Source organism: Cyprinus carpio, chromosome A1 (assembly GCF_018340385.1).
Source record: "Cyprinus carpio isolate SPL01 chromosome A1, ASM1834038v1, whole genome shotgun sequence".
NCBI classification, from domain to species: Eukaryota; Metazoa; Chordata; class Actinopteri; order Cypriniformes; family Cyprinidae; genus Cyprinus; species Cyprinus carpio.
The window spans coordinates 2,251,830-2,276,285 of record NC_056572.1 but is presented as its reverse complement, the minus strand read 5'-3'; the positions used below and the strand labels follow the sequence as shown (position 1 = coordinate 2,276,285).

At 36.9% G+C, this 24,456-nt stretch overlaps 1 protein-coding gene across 3 annotated transcripts in view; it reads left to right on the top strand.

The window, feature by feature from the left end:
- LOC109062054 (lipopolysaccharide-responsive and beige-like anchor protein) overlaps positions 1-24,456 on the top strand; it is a 208,042-nt gene that overhangs the window by 91,768 nt on the left and 91,818 nt on the right. For 2 of the 3 annotated variants that reach the window (XM_042717055.1, XM_042717169.1), the window contains exons 35-36: positions 1,345-1,453; positions 13,468-13,630. In XM_042717055.1, coding sequence (XP_042572989.1) covers positions 1,345-1,453; positions 13,468-13,630 — 272 coding nt within the window. Of the gene's footprint in view, positions 1-1,344; positions 1,454-13,467; positions 13,632-24,456 lie in introns of all 3 variants that reach the window. The other variant, XM_042717109.1, reaches the window with a different exon arrangement.

Genomic DNA, 24,456 nt, shown 5'->3' with positions numbered 1-24,456 from the left:
TACTTGTACTAGTTTTCACATAACGTGTAAACATTTTACTAGTTAGACTTTTTCCAAAGACTTTTTCCAAACTATAATTCCTGACTAAATGTATAATCAAGTGAAATATTATGAAGTTTCAATAACAATATACACTACTATACCATTCAAAAGCTTGATGTAAATAATATAAATGTAACAATAAATGTAACTGTAACAAATGTAACAATCATTGCTGTTCTTTCAATTTATCCCCCCCTAAAAAACCTAAAAAAAAAATATTCTCAGCTCTTTTCAACATTAATAATAATAATAATAATAATAATAATAATAATAATAATAATGATGATAATAATAACAATAAATGTTTTTTTGTAGAAAATAAGATTGTTAAAAGGATTTCTGAAGGATTGTGTGACTGGAGTAATGATGCAAAAAATTCAGTTTTGAAAGTCAGCTTTGATTTTTCGCTCCTAATAAACTGTTTAACTGCACTCACAAGTGAATATTAAATTATGTTGTGGGATAATTAAATATATTCTAAATAAACTACAAACATAAAATTAAATACATTTATTTTGTCCTCACATTCTTTCTTGTAACTCATCTATCTCAGTGACACAGCTGACTGAAAGGCTCATTATGCAGCTCATTATGCGGGCCTTTGTCTTCTCAGGTGTGGAATTCATGATAGTTGACGCCTACTCGCATATGACTTTTACCAACAAAAAGTGTCTTAGAAAATTTAAATCAATATATTGTTTTCTGTAAGTGAGTAAACAAGATGATTTTCACATCATTTAGAAAAAAAAAATGTCTAGGCTACAAGCTCCAGTTCTCAAAATTCCTGGGAACCAATTTTCTGTATGTGTTTTATTACCTTTTTCAAGTGATTTAACATTTTTAGTTTTTCACTAACCACGCATAACATTTTTTTTCTCAAAAACACAATCATGTACATACATGCTGCTCACATATTATTATAGCCTAGTTTGTGCTGATTACAGTGAGATTAGACTTTAGCCATTTAGATATTTATAAGAAACTGAAAAAAGCACAAATGTCAGGGCATGACAAAACTTCTCCAGGCCCCAAAAATACCCTTAGACTCCAGAGGGTTAATATTATCAGCCATAATATGCAAATAGTAATCGTGTCTAAAAATGTGTCTTTTGCATTTCTTTTGATCAGTACATTTCTTAATAAATGGAAACATATGTGTCATTTAGTTTAATTGGATCTGTATAAAAGTTTAGATTCAGTTATGTCACCAACACAAACTGCCTCATCGCAGCAAAGAATTCAGACAGAATCGTGTGATGTCAGGTAGGAAATCTGAAACTTCAATGTGATTTTGATGTACAGACTGCTGAGCCACACCATGAAGGACCATCTGGTGCGTGTAGCTAATGAGGCCGAGTTCATTCTGAGCCGCCAGAGAGCAGAGGACATCCACAAGCACGCGGAGTTTGAGGTGAGCACACACACACACACTCACACACACACACACACACACACACACACACTCTCACACACACACCACACACACACACACTCTCTCCACACACACACACACACACACACACACCACACACACACACACACACACACACACACACACACACACACTCTCTCACACACACACACACACACACACACACACACACACACACACACACACACACACACTATCAGCATCAGTCTACTAGAGTTCTTGTCTGTTGTCAGTGATGCTGACTGGACGGACACCCTGTAAATAATCTGTCTGTTTCAAAAATATTGATAGCTCTTGTTGCATTTTACTGGCTGTTTTCCTATTAAATGATGTATAAATGAGAATACCATCTAATAACACTTCCCACTGACTAGCAATAGCAGGTAGCAAATCATAATTCACGGCTCTAACATAAATTATTAGCAATGCAAACTACTGTTCAAATGCTCAAAACTCTTTATGCTCACCAAGGCTGCATTTATTTGATCAAAAATACAGTAAAAGCTGTAAATTTTGTGAAATATTATTACAGTTTAAAATATATTTTAATTTTTTTTATATATTGTAACATGTAGTTTATTTCTGTGATGCACAGCTGAATTTCAGCATCATTACTACAGGCTTCAGTGTCACATGATCCTTCAGAAATGATTTAAAAATAATGATTAAAAAACATTTCCTACTACTAATAATTCTGAAAACAATTATACTTCTTCTTAATTATCCATAAACCATTATACTTTTTTTTAAAAAAATCATTGATGAATATAAAGTTTAAAAGAACAGCATTTATTTTAAATAGATTTGATTTTATGTATGTATTCATTCATTCATTCATTTATTGGCTTGACAAAGAAAGTTTTTAGTGTCACTTTTGATCAGTTCAACTTGCTGGATAAAAATATAAATTTCTTAAAAAAAAAAACATAAAAAGTACAATCCCTTCAATACGTCCTGCTCCAACTTAACAGGGAAAAAAAAGTCCAAGTCACGTCATTTCATGGGTTCCTGAAGACTTACTTCTAAGTGAAGCAATAGCTAAGTCCTTGACACATTGTGCAAACAAGCTACTTTCACTTCATGCAGATATATTCTGTTTCAGGCTTGATTTACAATTTTAAAAACTGCTGTAAGATTTAAAGAAATTGTTAAGTCCCCGCGAGGATATTAAAAAAATAAGTTTTGTCTGTCTGAACTGAGAGGCTGCCAATGTGAGGGAGAACGAATGTTTTCTATTCAAACTGAACTTATATGAAAGAAGGTTTCAAGCTTTGGCTACAGAGATTGCGTTTGGCATGTATCTTACCAAAACATAGCAGCACAGTTGATTTATTCATTATAGCACAGCCATGGGGCGTTCCTCCACCGCTGCCCCACCAAACACGCACACACATCACTCTTTTATCACTTTCTCATTCCTTCCATCGTTCTCCATTTCTGTCTACCTGCTTCTTTTCTCCCTCACGATTCCCTTCGGACTCATGTTCTGCCTGTTGTGCTCCCTTTGTGGGAGAATTTGACCAGTGACAGGAATACAGCACCTTCGTTTCTGTCTTCCTTTCGTTTCCCGTCCCTCCCTCCGGTTCTGGATGGATGTGTAAAGGACGGTGTAAAGGGGAAGCGGGCTCTGCTCTGTTCAACATCTCCCACCCTCCAGTTGTAAAATGTTATGCTTTCGGAAAGGTTCGAGGCAGGGTCTCTGAACTGAGACTGGGAGAGGAAAACATTTGAAAGACCGTATTAAAAGTAAACACTCAGTAAGCGATCGTGTATCATGTCTGCGGAAGGTTCTGCAGTAGTCTGCTTTGTTAGGGTCATGTTTTGTGTGTGATCGGGCCTGTACGCTTATTTTGGCAGCTTCCCTCAAACGCTTCAACCAGCGTCTCACCGTTTTCAAGAAAACATATGAGTTCTGATTCATTATCGGCTCAGAGAATCAGAATCACTTTATTCGCCACTGCAGGAGCAGAGTTGAACACAAGTCAGTGTTTCTTGTCCTTTAATTCAAGAGTGGCATTGTCCCACTGCTGAATCTGCAAAATTTCGCTCCAATACGACTCACTACAGTCCTTACTGGATCTCCAAAAATAAATATACAGTTGGAAAGTGAAAACAGCTGCCGAGTTTGACAGATTCTTTCTAACTAATCAGTTAAACCGATTAGTTAAATGACTCCGAATCAGACTGAATTCAACATACTGTAGGAGTCATAATCTGAATCTTGGACTGAATCACTTCATTGAATCTTTCAGATGACTCACTCAGTAAACCACAGCTTGTGTGTAATTATGATACATTAATAAGACTTAATATAAGCTATCATCAAAACTTAGATGAGATTTTTTCATATTTTTTAAGTCTCTTATGTTCCCCAATGCAAATCTAGTAGAAATTTACAGTAATATTGTGAAATAAAATATTTTGACTATTTTAATATATTTTCAAATGTACTTTACACAATGTAACAAAAATGTACTTATTGTTTATTTATTTTTTAAGATATATTTTGCTTTTGCAAGGACGGGAACATACTAAAGTTTCTGTAACATTCTACAATATCAAAAATCATCCAGTGTACACTTCTGAAGTTTACTGAAGACTTACTTTTGCAAACTGTTTATGTCAAATTGTTATTGTTAGCTCAGTATCATGTATATAGCACGTCATTTTTATCCATGAGTAATAACAGATAAGCTTGTATAAGTTGTCAACATATTTTTTAGTTTTCATGAGCACTGTAAATGACACACAAAAAGTAGTCAAACTTCATAAATATTTTAAATTAAAGCGAAACAAAACTTTTATAAAAATTATTCCTGTGAATTTTCAGCATCCATTATTCCTGTATTCACGAGAACATGATCCTTCAGAAATCATTCTAATATACTGATTTAAAGGTCAAAAACATTATTTTAATTACTTATTTTAATAGATAAAATACACTGCTGGTAGCCATGTGTTTATATGGGCTGGCATCTCATTGCAACAGTAACACTCAACACTATCCTGTAAAACAGAAGAGAGCTGGGAGTATTGGTTGAATATACTCTGCTTAAACGAGCTTCCTTACCTCACAGTGACATTTAGAGGGAACCTCAGAAGACCCTTCCTCATCATTCCCACTGCCCCAAATTCCCAGGATTGGCCAAGTTCTCCCAGACGCTCGGTGGAAGACGGCCGCACACTTGGGACGTGCTTAGCTTTCCTTTTTCACTCTAATTGGCCCCTCTGGTCCGAATCTTTCTGCTTTTCCAGCCTCACTCACAGCACGGCGGAGAATGTATTATTCTCACAAATACAGCTGGGCTTTCTTTCAAATGCGGAAAAACATGCACAGATTATCAGTGTCACATTATATGGATGCCACATTATGTTTTCTCATCATTTTACAGTCTTTAGCTAAATATATGTATTTTAAAAATGAGGTGAAAATGTGCAAGATTACATGAATAAAAGGGCACTATACTATTTAATCCTCTACTTGAAATCTCCCATAATGCTGTTCTCTGTGGAGCAGATGGATTCACGTGACTTTGGAGATCAGGTGCAATTATGCCATTTTTTGTCACTTCGGGTTTAAAGTCTGAAGTGCTTCATGATGAAAGCCATATGCTGTGATGCTTCATTAACCCGAACTCTCTTTAATAAGAGAAACCGATGTTGGACAGACGAATGGGAATCTGGGAATCTTTTGATTGGTTTGATGAGGGAAATAGTGCATGGATAGTTGGGTCACAGTTATTTTATTTCCAACAATATGGCTTCTTAGTCACAGTACAGATTTCTCAAGAATCCTTCTCGTTTAGATATAGTTGCTCCTCTGTGACCCCTGAAAAGCAGGGAGCCTCCGATAAGTGCAGCACTGATATTGCCGTATTGATTTTCCTCTATTCCGGCGCTTGCCTTCTTCTGTGAGCCACCGGATTCATTTTGCACGGCAACAATAAAAATAACAGGCCAGTGAAAGATGCCCCCGTGGGGATCTCGCTGCCTTTCCATCCTGAAGAGCAGTTTACACAGGATTTGGGTGTTTGAGGGAACAACATGATATATGAGACTTATGAGAACCAGAATGGATGGAGAAGTTTGCTTTTTGTTTCTCAGTAAATATTGTTTCGTTCACAAATTGCTGTGTGATGCTGTAGCCTTGACTATATTCAGAATGAGGATGATTATATGTATGTGATCTACAGTTACTGTATGTCTGATGCAATATTAGAACGGGGCTAGTTTTCTTTGAGGAGGTTAGGTACATTTTTATTTCACATCTGTGTTTTTCTCATACATCCTCCGTAGAAATTATGGAGAAAATTACCTACTGTTTTTTTCTCTGAGAAATCGAATCCTGTCCGGGTAGTAATTATGGTATATTATTTTTTTCCACATTACTTCTCATTTTATTTTCAACATCTTTTGTTGAATACTGCACTTTGAAGCTACAATTTTGATGAATTTCTTAATTGTTTTACTGCCTGATGCACCTCGGATTTAGGACTTTTGATTAATTTTATGAGTAAAATAAAAATTGAGGGACTGATTGTGCAAATAAATAAAAACAAGGGTGCTATCACAGACTGGTTTGATCTCAGTCTAAATTCCTTCTAATATACCAAATTATATTATATATATATTATATATAATGTAATCATGAATAGGTCCTGTTTATTTCAACGGGTCGTCAATCCTGAGAAAAGACACTCTTCTTTTAGTAAAAATGATACAGATCCCAATCTTGCTCGAATCGGTACTTGAAATCACAGTAATAGTTGTTACTCAAGCATTGTTTAAAAAATGAGTTCCACCTAGATCATGTTTTACAGTGTTTTCAGTCTTAGTTTGTATGGAGGATTTGATTCAGATGCGTTTTCTCCCTTAGCAGGAATACCACAATCACACTCGGATCTGATTTGACTTAATTTGGTGAGAATGCAAACCGATCCAGAAACCAAATCACTACTGATATCCATATGATAACCACAATGCATAGCTGATAGATCATTGGAGAAGGAATCTGTGAGGCACTGTATTGAATGCAACATTGTAAGAGAAAATGCAACATTGTAGCAGTTTAATGTCTGTTTCATAACAAATCAAACAAACTGCAGATCTGTAAAAAACACTCAATTTTATTGAGTGTTATTCAATAGCAGGGCGCTTGTATGTGAAGCACAGACTGCTACAGTGTGTTGTTCATTTGAGGAATGGGTCTTAAGAGGAAGGTGGTAGCATTGAAGACAGCCTTTGTCCCAGTGCATTCTCTAGTTGGTGAATTATTTAGGAAATAAAAATAAATTTATGTTTGTTCCCTGTCAGGGTTCAAATCCACCAGAAGAGATGGTGGATCCCAGTGATTTAGACACATTTTTATCACTTAGATGGATAACATATGCCTTTATACACTCCCTTGCTCCCTTCCTCTCTCTCTCTCTCTCTCTCTCTCTCTCTCTCTCTCTCTCTCTCTCTCTCTCTCTCTCTCTCTCTCTCACACACACACACCCCACACCACACACACACACACACACACACACACACACACACACACACACACACACACACACACACACATCCATCCACTCTGGGATTGAGTTATCTTTACCCCTTGAGAGTGAGATTACAGGGACAGCAGGGTCCTGACGGACACAGAGATAACCGCTGGAAATCCAATTATCTTTTAGTGTTCTCTTACTAATAGGATCCCTAATACAGAAAAGATTTTTCCGGTAACAACTGTACGATGGCGGCCGATACCTGCGAGTGACTTCCTTCTTTAACGAGAGTCTTTCTTTATTAGGAATGAAATGTGGAGGATACTGTGCCACAAGGCCAGATCTCTCAGATGTGATAGAACCAGGTCATTGTTCTCTCTTTCACCCTCTTGCTCTTTTTTTGTAAGCTTTTACTTGATCTTGAAGTGATGGAGTGTAATTGAGTTGACTCCCGACTGAAGTGTGTGTGAACAGAGGTGATGGGTCACTTCATTAGCGTTTAGTGTCTGTGTTTCTGTAACTAGGAGTTAATGATACGTGACCTTGCGTGCTTGCTCACTATTCCACCATCCCTCAAGCCTATTACTCTCAAACGTCAAACAAAATGAAAATGATTTCTCTCCCGCACATCTAAATGATGTTCACTTAGAGTTTCGGTAAGATTACACTTGTGCTCTTTGATAAGTCAGCAGCTATGCTTTAGCATCACTTTACTGAAAAAATAATGGCTTTGTGGAATACACACGTACATGCTCTTTTTTTCTCTCCCTTGTCCTCTCTTCTTTTTGCTTTAATTAACTAATTTAATTTAATTAATCATTATGCTGTATCTCGTCCCCAGCACTCTTCAGCTCCCCGTCTTTCTCACTACATTCACGTTTATAACACTGAAGGGTTAGACACATACCTTTTTAATTTTATTTTATTAGTAGAATTTGTAATCAAAATAATTACATGATATGTCATGTGAAAAGTGGCATTATTTCAAGGTTCCTTGGGGGTCTTCTGTTCAGTCTTAGGTATCTTAAAAGGTCCAGTAAAAGTCATAATTGTCATTCTGAGGACTTAAATTTGGAGAAGGACTATTAAACTTCAAAAGGCTATGATTTAATGAAATAAATGTGAGCGTTGCACATTTAGAATCAAATCACATTGCTCACAGTTTCAGAGCAGTTTGCAATCGCTGAATGCCAAGCGCTTGCTTATGTTCTACTGTTGGTGAATTATAATTGTTTACTTTATGGTTTTTATATTGTGATATGTTTTAGATGGTTGTAAGAGTGCCTATTTATTCTGAAAGCATGCAGCATATAGACATGTCAGAATAAGAGGCATGGTGATTTCAGACTTGTTTATAATTAGAAGTCCTGCATTATGCTTTAAAAAAATTTCTGGGTATTATTGGTATTTAGCATAATTATTTAATAATAATAATAACCATCAGTCATTTTGTGTTCTGCCTGTTCAGCTGGGATAGGAGAAAGTGTTTTAGTTCAGGAAAAACTACACACATCAGCTTTAAATATAGATAGAAGTCACTTAGAAATAATATATATGTGACCCCGGACCACAAAACCAATCTTAAGTGTCAATTTTTCAAAATTGAGATTTAATAAATCCTCTGAAAGCTAAATATAAATAAGCTTTCCATTGATGTATGGACAATATTTGGCTGAGATACAACTATTTGAAAACCTGGAATTTGAGGGTGAAAAAAAAATGAAAATCAAAATATTGAGACATGCTTGTAGGTTTTTTTTCATTGGGCTCAGAACCGAATGCGTTTCCTTTATTCACCAGAAGTAAAAACATTATCCCGCATTCACATTCATCCACACCTGCTCTTCGTCGCCTGCCGGCAGACGTGTTCATTTTTCACTCGCCGCAGATCTCCTTCATTTGACTATTTTTCACCTCAAAGGACACTTAATTCCTACGATTTCTCACACGGCGTGACCTTGAAGTTGCAGGAGTCAGCTGCCCGTGTGGAGTAATGGAACCAAAGAAATGGTTTTGGAGAGGGGGTGGAAGGAAAGATGAAGAATCTGCCATCTAAGCATTGTGACTAGTCCATTAAAAGCACGAAATGAAGGAGAGAGAAAAGGGGAAGAGAGAAGCCAGAGATACTTTGATAAGTTGTTGCACCGGTGTTAACCTTGATGGTCACCCTGACTCTGGAAAAGGGGGTGGTGGCTTTTTCTGTCTCTCTAGTTGCTTTACACTAGATTCCTGCTCCATCTATCGCTGAGGGAACAAGGGATGGAGGGAAATCAATACAGAGAGGCGTTGGCTGACAGTAGTATCGCTCCAGAATTGAAGTGCCTGTCAGCCTTTGCCATTCTGTGACTTTTGTTCGCTGTTGTACTTTTGAGCCGTCATTTTTCTAAGTTGTCACTTTTCACTTTCTCAGCTCGCTTTTGTTTGAATTCCCCTGGCTGCAGTTTTTACGCTGTGACTTTAAATTTGGAAAGAAAGCGGGTCAGAAGATCGAGTGCAATGAAAATCTCTCGAATCTGATTGGCCGAAGAACATGGCGTACGCTCGTTTTTCATTTTGTTTCTCTGAGTGGCGCGTGCATATCCTCCGCACTGTATTTGCATTCCCGTAGATGCTGCAAGGACAGAGGCATAAGTGTAAATGAAACCCTGAGGGACGGAGAGGAAGATGATAGTATACTTCACTGTCAACAGAGTGCAAATCAAGCAGTTTAACAAGACTCCCACTGTTTTCACAGCTTAGACTCGCTGTCGGAGAAACACTGCGAACCTTTCATTGTGAGTGTAATGCGTAGACTTTTCACTTCTCTCCTAGTGCTTTCATGCACTAACTCACATACACAGAGGCTGGTGGAACATAATGAGTTCTGGTCCCTGGCAGATGATGATTATTTTGTTTAACCTTGCTACCCTGTTTAGGGAGGAGAGGGTAAACCTGCAGCCTGTGATTGTTCATATCTTGTTACAAGGAAACGTTGGGATCTGCTAACACTGGAAAATAGTAGTCACCAGTTTGTTGTTTTGCTTTAGTTCACTATTAATTCTGAATGTGAAAAACATATTTTTCTATACAACAAAATTCATACATAAAACAATTAAAACAAATTCAAAACATTCAAAAAACCAAAGAAACCAATTCAAATACCCTAAATACACAAATACATAAAGACATAAAAATGGTATAAAAACTAAATGGTAGTATTTATTTATTTAAGTGGAAACATGCAGCAAATATTATTATAAAACAAAATAACACTCCAACATGTAATTAGCAATGCAAATGTATATATGTTAAGAAGTTGAGCTTCCTCATGATCGACTAAAATGTGAATGACTACTTTTTTTAAATGTCCTAACCAGGATTGATTTATAAATAAATTACCCATGAGAGTCTTTCTCAATGATTTACTAGTAAGTGGATGCTCTGCTACAGCATTAAGTGACTTGTGTGCGTGTGTGTGATCAAAAAGGTGTTTAATCAAGTTAAATTTAACAGCTCCCAGTTGTTTTTGATTTCAAATTTGGAATAAATATAAATATGTGAGCCTGGACCACAAAACCAGTCATGAGGGTAATTTTTTGAAATTGAAATCTTGATAAATAAGCTTTCCAATGATGTTTGGTTTGTTATGATAGGTCAATATTTGGCCGAGATTTGAAAATCTGGAATCTGAGGGTGCAAAAAAATCTAAATACTGATAAAATCGCCTTTAAAGTTGTCCAAGTGAAGTTCTTAGTAATGCATATTACTAATCAAAAGTGACGTTTTAATGTATTTACGGTAGGAAATTTACAAAATATGTTCATGGAACATGATCTTTACTTAATATCCTAATGATTTTTGGCATAAAAGAAAAATCTATAATTTTGACCCATATAATGTATTTTTGGCTATTGCTACAAATATACCCCAGAGACTTTTTTTAGCGACGATTTTGTGCTCCAGGGTCACATATCTTGTTAATTCAGTTGACTACATTTGTCAAACTCAAAAATATGCATTTTATTTGGACCTTTATTGAAGTGGTGAATAAATAGTTCTAGACTACTGTAAACGATACAGATTTTTAAACAATGATATGGCTCTAATGTTTTGTCATGGGTGTAGTCCGTTGAAGGAATGAGTGCTGACCCTGTCTGTTTCAGTTCCAGAGCACAGAACATTTGGAGATGTGTATGATTACTCTGTCTGAAGTCATAAACACATTGCTTTCATAGTTTTCTTTCTTCCTCTATGGCTTCAGCTTCAGCTACACTGTGACTGGAGATTATACTTCCCCCTTCAGAGGACAACCAAACACGTGCAAGACACTTTGAATTAAGTTCACCTTGTAGGGTTTCCAGAAGTCTTATGACGTCAGAATCACAGCCTCAAACGCGATGATAATGTCACTTCTGTGTATCTCACCTGAATGTTTGCAGCCTGTATGTTCAGCTGCGAGGAAGCCATTTGTCAGGAAGTTCATAAAAAATGACGAAGCCCATTATGGAGCTCAGGGATTTGCTGCCGTTGACGCTAGTTGATAAAGTGCCTGTTTATGCCAAAGTGTTTGAACTCATGACGGCTAATTAATAATGTGTTAATCAGTCGTTGACGGTAACAATGAAAAAGGTTTATCTCAATGAATATCACAAATTATAAATATTACAAACTTTAAAGGGCTTATTAAAATATTTTACAATATTAAAAAAAAGTGTTTGATTATTTAAGTCATTAATAATATTTATATGCACCTTTTGTTGTTGTCAAACCCATTCTTTTGCTTGTTTTTTTTTTCTCTCAAAACGAATGTTACCTATCTAGAATTTTCCTTTTTTTACCTAGACGTGACCTTCTGCACCGAACAGAGACAAATCACTGTCTTTCCTTCCGTTTCTTTATTCCCGCTCTGTTACGCCAGACACCCAAATACGTTCACATTTAAAGATCCACCCTTTGCCTTTTATCTCTCTTTTATTCCACCGTCCTCTTCTCATGGCTTTAAGGTCACTGCAGAGTTAAGAACAGCGAAATGAGACACAGATTGATAATTAGGAGAGGGAAGCCCCACTAATGTGATTTATCTCTATGGATTTTCTGTCATACATGAAGAGTCGATCCTCAAATTGGAGAGGAGGGCCCATTAGAAGGCACTTTGGAGCGTTTACTGCTAACTTTGCAGAAGCAGGCTTCGGCATCCTCCGCACCACTGTATTTGTCGTCTGAGGCGGTTGCTGTCAATGGCTAATTTAATTTAAGGCCATAACATGCAATGGATGAAGCAGAGGGAATTACATTAAAACAAGCTCTAGTGGTTGCTGTAACCTTTCCGCTTGATTGCTGTTTGCTAGACGTTGCATCAAAATCAGACAAAACAAACCCATGTTATTTTGCGCTTAGTGGGCTGTTTTCGCTTATTCTGGGTTGAATTTCTCACCAGCTTTGTTACTCATCTCCTGATTTATTGATTCTGATTGAGACAATGGTTTCCAAGAAGGACAGCTCATTCATTTACTCTTCGGCTTTGGTAGGAACAGATAAAAACTGTTTTATCAGAGGGATATTTTGCAGTGCGAGGTGCCTTGAGTTCAAAAGCTTTTCTGATAACAAATTCTGACAAAGAAAAATGTCTCCTTGTGCATTCTGGGTAGTTTCTACATTTTTTAGAGTAGCCCAAAGGCATTAGCAAATACATGTCCAGTGTTATTAATCACTGTGACAACAGGCTGGAAATGACCCAGAGTTCCATTTGTTTCCTGTGTGTATGGAGTTACAGCATTCTCCCACACACACACACACACACACACACACACACACACACACACACACACACACACACACACACACACACACACACACACACACACACACACTCTACTGATGCAGTGTGCTTTGTTTTCTTCACCCGTTCTGATAGACAGCATTCTTCTCTGGTAAAAGTAGCACAGGAACACACTTGTGCCTTCAACTTGTTTGTATGTGACAAGTTTGTATTATAGCTTTTAAATGTGACCCTGGAGCACAAAAGCAGTTTTAAGTTGCACAGAGATATTTGTAGCAATAGCCAAAAATACATTGTTTGGGTCAAAATTATAGATTTTTCTTTGATGCCAAAAATCATTAGGATATTAAGTAAAGATCATGTTCCATGAAGATATTTTGTAAATTTCCTACCGTAATATATCAAAACTTCATTTTTTGATTAGTATTATGCATTCCTAAGAACTTCATTTGGACAACTTAAAAGGCGATTTTCTCAATATTTAGATTTTTTTTTGCACCCTCAGATTCCAGATTTTCAAATAGTTGTATCTCAGCCAAATATTATCCTTTCCTAATAAACCATACATCAATGGAAAGCTTATTTATTCAGTCTTTAGATGATGTATACATCTCAATTTAGAAAAATTGACACTTAAGACTGGTTTTGTGGTCCAGGGTCACAAATAGGGATAGATATTTTGAATAACCGGTTTAATATCTTCACTGATTGAATGAATGCATATAAGAGCTGTTTTCTTCTGTCTGCAGTCTCAATGTGCTCAGTATGCCGCTGAGAAACGCGATGAGGAGAAGATGTGCGATCACCTGATCAGGGCCGCCAAGTACCGGGATCACGTCACGTCCACTCAGCTCATCCAGAAGATTGTGAACATCCTCACAGATAAGCACGGAGCCTGGGGCTGCTCTACTTAAAATTAAACCAACACTCATAATACCACAAAAAAAAACAAAACTTAAACCATATAACCATAAATATAAATTGTAAACAACCTTGTTTATAGCAAGACTTACTTTCTTACTGGAACTTGGGACTTCCCAGCTTATGGTTCGTAAAAATAATTAAACAAAACAAAATTATCGGAACTTGGGATAAAGCCAACAGATCAGATTCGTGATTATGGTTCGTACTAGGGCTGTCACAATATCAGATTTTCACTGCTAAATTATTGTGGCCAAAATTATCAAGATATCTGTAGAAATTATATAGAAAATAATACAATAATTAGTCAAATTCATCTTTATTCATCTTTCTTTCTTTCATTCATTTTATTTATTTTGTTGTGTTTTCTCTTTTTTGGCTCGGCCATAATCATAATTTTTGTGCGGCAGTAGTAGCTACATACTGCTTCTTCTTCGCCATCCTCTACTATTACTACTTCATTTTCCATTTTATGTTTGGAAGCAATCAGCGTAAAGGTGACATACCTGCATCTACTTGGAGTATCAACCATAGTTACTGGCACTGAATTATTTATGAAATTATGTTGTCTAGCATTAACATTTATTTTTTTTAAACGTCACGGTTATATTGTCAATACCATTTATTTTATTTTATTTTATTTTATTTTATTATTTTATTATTTTATTATTTTTATCTTATTTTATTTTATTTTATCTTATTTTATCTTATTTTATTTTATATTTTATCTTATATTGAATTTATTTTTTATTTTATCTTATTCTTATTTATTTTTATTTTTATTTTATCTTATCTTATTTTATTTTATCTTATTTTATTTTATTGATCTTATTTTTTTTTATTTTATTTTTTATTTTTTTATTTTTTTTTATTTTTTTTTATTTTTTATTTTATTTTATTTTATTTTATTTTTTATTTTATTTTATGCAAACATGCACCAGATGGTCTGTGGACAGACATCTATAGTGATAGGTGTGTGATTCTTTCCAAGCACAGTTCAACTCTTGTCTGTTTAATAGTACACCTGCATCCTACTGTACCCCATACCAAATCATCCGAAATCATTAGACCTTATATCATTTACCTCTTTCACTATATGCTAAACCTAAATTTCCGCCCATTATGGGCTCTAATGGAGTCTTACAGTCAGGCTGCTGAGCCTGGGTTATGTCTTATTGCTTCGGTTCTGTGTATGATGCATTGCTGTTGGAATGAGATGAAAGCCAGTGAATACCACTTGGCCATTACTCAAGGAAACTTAAGGAGCTATATTTATCTCTCTAAACACACAGAAATATCCCTTAATGAAGCAGTCATGCACTGCTTTTCTCTAATCTAGTTTGTAGCCCAAGAAGCTCATTGACTCTGTAGTTCAATTTCTGTCCTTTGTCCTAACAAAATGTGTTCTCTGGAGCTTTGGAGACCTGTCTGCGGTTTGTTGTATCAAGATGTTGTGCTCTCTCTCTCTCTCTCTCTCTCTCTGTTCTTTCCTCTCGGTATTCTGCAGTCATATAATGGCAGGGCGCTCTGTTCTCTCTCTTGGCTCTCTCCCCATTACTGGCCTTTATGTAGCAGTGCTATTGATGACTTTTGTAATAGCATGCGATGGGCGCGTGGTGACGCTGGCACAGTCTCAGAGTGTGTTTAATAAATCACAATCAGACCCTGCTGTTACATCAATACTTCTGCTCAATTACCCAGAAGGTCATGGGCAAAAATGCTGGAGAGCTGGGGATCGGTAACTACAGAAAAGAGAACAACATCTGGAAGTAAAAGAAGGGACACACACTAACACACACTCACAATGCAACATGCAACATACAGCTGCATGCGTACACTGGCTTATTTATTTATTTATTTTTTTACATCTAATCATGGATTCAAAAGCTGGAAGGAAGTGATTCACTTTGAATTTACCACAAAAAGAGTAAAAATGGTGATTGAGTCTGTTATTCATTTTTATCTAAATGCAGGTTAAAATGGTGTGGTTTGTTATTTCTGGCAATATAAATCTATTAAAAAATCAATAATCATTATAATTACACAGTGCATGTCAAATACAAAATATCTGCAACGGAGATGTAGATTTAGCTTGAATTAAACCATTATGTGGCGGGAGCTCGCTTTTGGGAGCAAAGAAGAATAATTCTATATTATAACAATGTGTATGTGGATATAGGGTTAGGTATCTATAGGGATATTAGGATCTGTGCCTCTAATGCTTTGTTTAAAAAATCATGAGACACCAAAGTGCACCGTATTCATGGAAATTGCCACTTGTTTGTATTGGTTTTGCTGTAAAACCATTAGAAATGACACCCTTCCACCGTTTTATATAACAAAAGAAAACAACAGCATTAAAGCGTTGAGAGACATCACACACACACACACACACACAGCGAAATCTTGTTTTTCACCTTCATGGAAATGAAATCAGATTTCTCAAAGGGCACTCAGCTGCCATGATTACACCCTTTTGTTGGGAGTGTTAAATTTGCAAGCCCGCTAGCTCCCCCCTATAAAGACGTATTCCCCAAAGTTTCCATTCAATAAAAGGCTGAAAATGAAAATATTATTTTCCTTCCTGGCTGATGGTAGTTGTTGTTTCCTCATGGCATGCATCTAATATCATCTGACACCTACTGACCCGCCTGAATGCAATTTGTGTCTTAATATCCAGCTTACAGCAGCCCCGTCCTCAGGAGAGTTGAGGTGTTAGGTGGTTTTCTCTCTCTCCTCTTTCATTCCTCACGTGCTCCCTCCCTCTCTCGCTCGTGGATGCATTATCAGAGAGGTCCATAGGGCTTTGCACTCCGGCAAACAAAGGAAAAGACACACGTATACCAACACATATTCCACTTGCTGATTTGGGACTGTCCCATTCTGCACTGTCCATGGCGCTTCTTTTTTGATTGGATCTCAATTTGAGAGACAGATGCATCTACCTGTCATCTCTTGTTTGGAGACGCAGGTGAACATGTGGCGCTAGCGTCTGCCAAAACCAGACAAAATGAACACGTGCCCACAAATGAGGCTGCTGAGAGCATTCTTTTTTTTATTTTTTTGGCCGCCTCTCTTTTTTTTTTCCAGTTTGTCAGTGTGGTCATGTTTATTTGGGTCAAGAGACCGATGATCTTTCATGTAGATGACACGCCAGTAAAGTGGTCGGCCGAAAGAGATGATAGAGAGGAGGAGGAGCGGGAGTCTCACAGGACAGATGAGTCTTCCTCTCATATTCTTCGTCATTGGATTCTGATGGTGCGACTAATGTAGCATGGAAATTCTCTCTGCTCCTGCGCTCAGAGCAGTTCCACACCCTCAAACACTGTCAGGGAGAAGATGAGGAAGATGGAAGCAAATCAAATGAAGAATAGACAGCATAAAAGAAGGGGATGTTTTTGTAGTGCACAAGCTCACAGATATGAAGAGCAAACTGTGGTTTAAGAGCTGACCATTTCTGTGAACGAGATAATCTTTGCGAATCATTAGAGAAGGTGTGCTGTTCGGCTGTGTACAAGCATTATCCCCTCTTTTACAGTTTTGTATGGTTTTTATAAAAATTTGTATGCCTAAGAAGTAACATCTCTTGGCTTTTACACAATTTGTAGTGTTATCCGCCTTCATAAAACTCAACCTTTCCTATCTTTATAGTAAATTTAAGTGCAGCAGTAAACATAACATGTTCTCCTAAAAATTACAATTTATTTATTTATTTGACATTTTCTGGTTTTTGCCTGTTTTGGAAAAATCAATCACATCAATGTTTTTTTTTTTAACTCTATTTAGATTTAATACATGGCCACAAGGTTGCAAAAAAGGGAAACCTCATATACAGTAGAATGATAAACAGACACTTTTGACCCTGTTACCCAAGTTATTGTAGAAAAACTTTTTAAAACTATTTCTTTTTATAGTAAATATACATGCATCACGAATTATAAACCAATGTTTGCTCCAAAAAATGTAAAAAAATTAAAAAAAAAAATAGTTTTTGGATTTTATAGATTTTGCCCGTTTTGAAAATACCGATCACGCCAATTTTTATAGTAAATATAAGTTTGTCAGTAATTACAAACCAGCATTTTCAAAAAAAAACAATACCCCCCCCCCAAAAAAAAATATATATATATATATATATACTATATATATATACCTAAGTATATATATTGCCTGTTTTGGAAATACCAATCACACTAATTAGGGTTTTATTTAGATAACTCTACTTAGAGATTAAATGCATGCTTAACAGGGTTGCAAAACTGGGAAACACTCAACATTGACAATCAGCAGTTTTGCACCACCTTCTACTGACCGTTTTTCGAAAGACCAAAATTGGCCGTTTTTAAAGGTGTCACACCTTTTTGTATTCTCTTTGTGAAAAGTGCCAGTTATTAAAGAAATACCAGGTTTTGTCAGAAATGGGGGCAGTTGTTCTTAAGATTCCTGCTTTTTCTTGTGCTCTTCTTTCTTTTGCACTCTCTCTCTCTATTTTATCTGTTTTCTCACTTTCCTTTCCCACCATCACACCCTTTCTTTCTCTCTCCTCCTCTACTGCGAGTCATTTCCAGCAGCAGCTCCAGTGATCTCTAATGGAGCTCCTCGGGGCTGGAGGCACCCCTGCCTGGGGACATCCATCTTTTCTGTGTCAGGAACCCACGCCGGCAGAAACCTTTGTGATGTGCACTCCAATTTTTCTTCAGTAAATCAAATCTTCCCTTCTTTCAGAGAGATAAATGCAGCAGGGTTGTGGTGTTATAGAGAAAATCAATGCAGGCAAAATTGAAACAGTATGCCCGCGTATTGATCGGCCTTGTGAAATCGAAACTAACAGCTTTGTAACTGTTCCGGAGGACAGCTAGCTGACCTGTAATGGACAAACTATCAATATTAGCATCACTATTTTATCCTGTGCTTTGTCATTTCATGCCCAGCCCATCAGGAGCAGAGGAACGCTGGGCACTGTAGCATGATTCTCTAGGAAAAATGGAGGGAGTATTTAAGCATATTTATAAGATGTTACATTTTTATTATGTTCTTTGTTTATTTATTTATTGAGTCATAAAACCCCAAGAACAGTTAAAAGTAACAGAAAAGAGATGGGTCTTCAACACAGATTTAAAACACTTATATTTTCAATGAGCCTGTGTTGGGTATTTTTGTTACTTTTTATATGATATAAATTTGTACTGTATTAGTCACACACTGTATTAGTCACACACACACACCATAGGTTCTCATTTGGTGTTGTTTGAGATGCTGCATTAATGTCGTCACAAGTGGTGCAGGTAATGCTAGTCATACATCGTCTCTACTGGTTAATGATGCTCAGGCTGTGAGAGCACCCTGCTGTCCTTCTCGCCAAAGCTACACAAGCACTCCGTTACCTCTCTCCCACCACACACCATCATGTGTGTATCCCGCCATGCTCTGGCTGTCAGCCACCATCATTTCACAGAACATACTGAAGATAAGAGAGGAGAATCAGTGCAGTTTACTGAATACTGGGTAAATTCACTCAACCTTACATTATAAACAGTAAAGTGAGTGAAAAGTGAAAGTGACGTGACATTCAGCCAAGTATGGTGACCCATACTCAGAATTCGTGCTCTGCATTTAACCCATCCGAAGTGCACACACACAGAGCAGTGAACACACACACACTGTGAACACACACCCGGAGCAGTGGGTAGCCATTTATGCTGCGGCGCCCGGGGGAGCAGTTTGGGGTTCGATGCCTTGCTCAAGGGCACCTAAGTCATAATGGTATTGAAGGTGGAGAGAGGAGAACTGTACATGCACTCCCCCACACCCCACAATTCCTGCCGGCCCGAGACTCGAATCAACAACCCTTCGATTGTGAGTCCGACTCTCTAACCATTAGGCCACGACTTCCCACGACTTCCCACTTCCAACAGTAGTATCTCTCATTAAGACTGTAACACAGTAGAAACTGCACTCTCAGTAAAAAAGGTACAACAGCTGCCTCTGGGGTGGTACCTTTTCAAAAGGTACACTTTTGTACCTTTTAGGCACTAATCTGTACACTTTAGGTACTAATATGTACCTTTATGGTACCAATATGGACTCTTTAGGTACAAAGGTGTGCCTTTTGAAAAGGTACCGCCCCAGTGACAACTTTTGTACCTTTTTTCTGAGAGTGTATGTTACATACTCTATAGAATTAGAACTAGTTTTTTTTTTTTTTTTTCCTTCTTAATGCAATAGGTCACATATACCTGCAAAAAAGATTTGCATTATTAACATCTTAACAAAACTAGCAGTTCAGCAATATTCTTGGGATGTCTGGAGTAAGTGGGTCACACCTGGAAGATGTTTTTCACCTGGAAGCTGAATCACAATATATTTACTTCTAAAGCCACTTCATAATGTCTACGCGGTGTTTTACTTGTTTGCCACAATAATGTCTTTAAATGATGTTCATTTAGAGGATTTGCTCAGCCAATATTGATATACACTACCATTCAAACGTTTAGGGTCAGTAAGTAAACGTTGTTCTTTTAATCTTTCTATTCGTCAAAGAATCTTAATGTCCAATTTGTCTATATAAAAATGTCCAGTTTGTAAAAAGAATCATCCAGTCCTTCTGGAAAACGTAGCCCTGAATGTTTGTATATGGACTAGACTGATTAATTTCTCATAACTTACAGACTTATTTGGTGGCATGGCTTAAGAAGGCTTGGATTGTAGTGCATAAATTTTAGAGATGACCATTTTGGGGATTTTTCGTCCTTTTTTGAAGCTGGAAAGCTTCTGTCCCCATTCATTGTTACCTCTTTAAAAAGATTGTTTGGTATATTCTTCAAAAATTCTCATTTAGTGTTCTACGGGGGAAAAAAGTCCTAGACCACAACTTGGGGGTAACAGAATTTTTGCTTTTGGGTGAATTATTCAGAAATTTAGAAATATACAAGCAGAATGTACCATGAGAAATGTTGACAATGACAATCTTCTCCTCATTAAATCATCTCATGACAAACTATAATTTTGACCCTGGACCACAAAACCAGTCATAAGTTTAAATTTTTCAAAATTGAGATGTATACATCATCTAAAGGCTGAATAAATAAGCTTTCCATTGATGTATGGTTTGTTAGGATAGGAAAATATTTGGCCGAGATGCAACTATTTGAAAATCTGGAATCTGAGGGTGCAAAAAAATCTAAATATTGAGAAAATCACCTTTAAAGTTGTTCAAATGAAGTTCTTAGCAATTCATATACTAATCAAAAATAAGTTTTGATATATTTACAGTAAGAAATTTACAAAATATCTTCATGGAACATAATCTTTACTTAATATCCTAATGATTTTTGGCATAAAAAAGAAAAATCTATAATCTTGACCCATACAATGTATTTTTGGCTATTGCTACAAATATACCCCAGAGACTTAAGACTGCTTTTGTGCTCAAGGGTCACAAATGATTTTATCAACTTGGCCTGCATGGTCCTGGCAAAGATAAGGCAAAATGCTTAGCAGATTACATTATGTCATAACATATACATGTTCTGCTTTATTTACATTTCTTCATAAGCTGTTTAACAAGTACCATTAATGGCTCGGTTTGGCTATAAACACTTGAGAAACCATGTACAAACATCCCACAAGACTGCGGGACAGATAGAGAGAGAGCAGCTGTTTCACTCTCGTTTCTCCCCGCTTCATCTATGATAGAAACAAATTAGACTTTCTTCCAAAGAATCTCAAACCCTTTCAAACAAAACCGGCAGACGTTAGCTGTAAACATGGATTAGCTGTGAAGAATGTCTATCATCGGTGGGCAACTCAGCCCACATTCATGTTTTTCACATGCAGAGCTTTTCTAAGCCGATGTATCGGTTCCCTGCTTAGAGCTTCCCAGTCTATCTGTAAATCTCCAGAGAGCATGTAAAGGTTTGACAGCTGCAGATTCCTGGGGATTTATCACATAAATGATGCGAAAATGGCTTCTCGTAGCTCTCCTCTTTTGCGTTATTGAAATGGATTAAAATATGTCCTAATGAAAACATTTAGCTCTGACTGTATATACACAACAGTGGCCCAGACTGTAAGAAAATTATAACAAAGTGTCAAAGAAGGACATATTAACGGCTCCCGTAGCGCTGATGTTGTCCATATGTTAGCATGACAGACTCCACATACTCCAGATCTCCCAGAGTTCAACAGACACATCAAGTGTTCCACGGGAAATGCAGAAGTAGTGCTGAAAAGACATGATTTTGATTCAAAGACCAGCTTAGATCAGTAATTTCTATGTTTGTCTAGGCTATTTCACGCTTCTGTATAGTGCTAGTCATTACTGTTCACCAGTGTATCATAGCTGATGAAACTAGTTGATCTAACCAGTAGGTTGACAGAGTTAAGATTGTTCACTAAAATTCATCTTCATCTATTTTCTTCTTAAGAATATCTTGTATCCCTAAAAATATTTCTTGCTCTAAATACAAAACTTAAGAAGAATTCAAATTCTTGAAAACAAACTTCATAAAACTCATCATAAATAACTTCTTAAAGTTAGAATAAACTCCAACTTGGCTTAAATCCACAAATGTAAGGTATTTGATGAATTTATTGGGTTGTTTCGAGATAATTGTGATGTGACATACAGCCAAGTATGGTGACCCATACTCAGAATTCGTGCTCCCATCCAAAGTGCACACACACACACACACACACACACACACACACCGTGAACACACACCCGGAGCAGTGGGCATCATTTATGCTGCGGCCCCCGGGGTGCAGTTGGGGGTCCGGTGCCTTGCTCAAGGGCACCTCAGTCGTGGTATTGCCGGCCCGAGACTCGAACCCACAAGGGTTAGGAGTCAAACTCTCTTACCATTAGGCCACGACTTCCCCAGTAATTAAGCATTACAACATAATACTAGCTACATATTACTTCTGTATATTATCATTACTAGGGATGTGCACTTGTTTTCTGAAGTGACACCAATTATCTTTAATGTAAACGATGATGATTCATGAGTGTGACGACTTTTTGCTGAATTTTGAAATTGCAAATAACAACTCTACTAAAACAAGTCAAATAGAGAGCTCGTCTTACTTCATCTTATTTTATTACAATATAATTTTAAACACATATAGAGTGTCCATAGGATGCTTTCACTCTAGAGAAAGTGGAAAAAGACATTATATGATTGCAACAGACCACACAGTTACAAACAATAGCTACTTAAATTACAGAAAACACTGAACAAAAATAGTATGCATGCTTATTATGATTGTTATGGTAATTTACAGGCAGTGCAGAAAGATAGCCTTGATGTGTTTTCATTTAGTTAATCAGAGTCAAACAGAAAGTTCATGAGTGCATTTCTTTTATTCATATGTGACCCTGGACCAAAAAAATATATTTTTTTTTTTTCAAAATATACAATGAGATACAACTATTTGAAAATCTGAAATCTGAGGGTACAAAAAAATCCAAATATTGAGAAAGTCACCTTTAAAGTTGTCCAAATGAAGTTCTTAGCAATGCATATTACTAGTCAACAATTAAGTTTTGATATATTTACGGTAGGAAATTTACAAAATATGTTCATGGAACATGATCTTTACTTAATATCCTAATGATTTTTGGCATAAAATAAAAATCTATAATTTTGACCCATACAATGTATTTTTGGCTATTGATACAAATATACCCCAGAGACCTAAGACTGCTTTTGTGCTCCAGGGTCACATATGGTTATATATATATATAAGTGGACCATCTCTGGCTTATTCATTCTCTGACCAAACTAAAAGCCAGTGGAGGGACTTAGGAATGTCATTGATGGCTACAGGAAGCACTTTTTTTACAGAGGTGTTGTCAAAAGATGTGCTACAAAGTATCTAGTGTGCAAATAATATTGTTTGGACCATTTTAGGAGGCATTTTTGGTGTCCTTGTAAACCAAATAAATACATATCTGCATGTACAACAACAACAAAATGTTTGAATTTCAGCACATTGTGTTCACTGAAAAAACAGTATTAGAGAGATATGCTTCTGTGTTTTGTCTGTTGAGACAGAGTGATGCTCGACACTCTTATCTGTCCCTCAACCTTTCCCATCATCCTCCTCTCAGAGGAGGCCTTATAATGGAGCGTCCCTACATGAAGTACCAAACCATTACACACAACACCACGCACACTTCTCCTCTGTAGCAACTCAGATTTATGAGTTTCATATGCCCTTAAGAAAGTATACTGCGGTGACAGAGCAAGGTCACGCTAGGAGGCCCTGATCAATATTTGAATGAAAAGCCATTTGGGAAGTTTTAAAGGCCTTTTCTCCCCCTCGCTCTCTTCCAGGGAACAGCATCAGGAAAGTATTGATTGCTGGGATCCAGTAGTTAGTCAGAGGCTATCTCCTTTGACTAACCCCTTAGCACTCTGTCACCCCCTCGCTACTGTGATAGATTGTTACTCTCTGGGCCGCAGTAATTACACGCAGCTCCGCTCGGGTCATTTATTTCAACACTTTCACCATTTACCAAAAAATCTCCTTTATCTTTGTGACCCAGCAGTTTGCTTTTGCAGCGAAAGCAGAAAGAGGGACACATAAAATTCTCACTCCGCCCTGGAGCACGATGGGGCATCCGTTACCCATCTCACCTACATTTCTCTCTCTCTCACTTTCTTTCTTTCTTTCTTTCTTTCTTTCTTTCTCTTTTACAGTTTTAACCCTCTGGTCTTCCTTTTTCGTCTGTCTTCTTTCCGTTCTTTTATTCTCTTTCTCTCTTTTCTTTAGCACAGTGCAGACCTCTGTGTTCTCCATGCTTTTAAAAAACA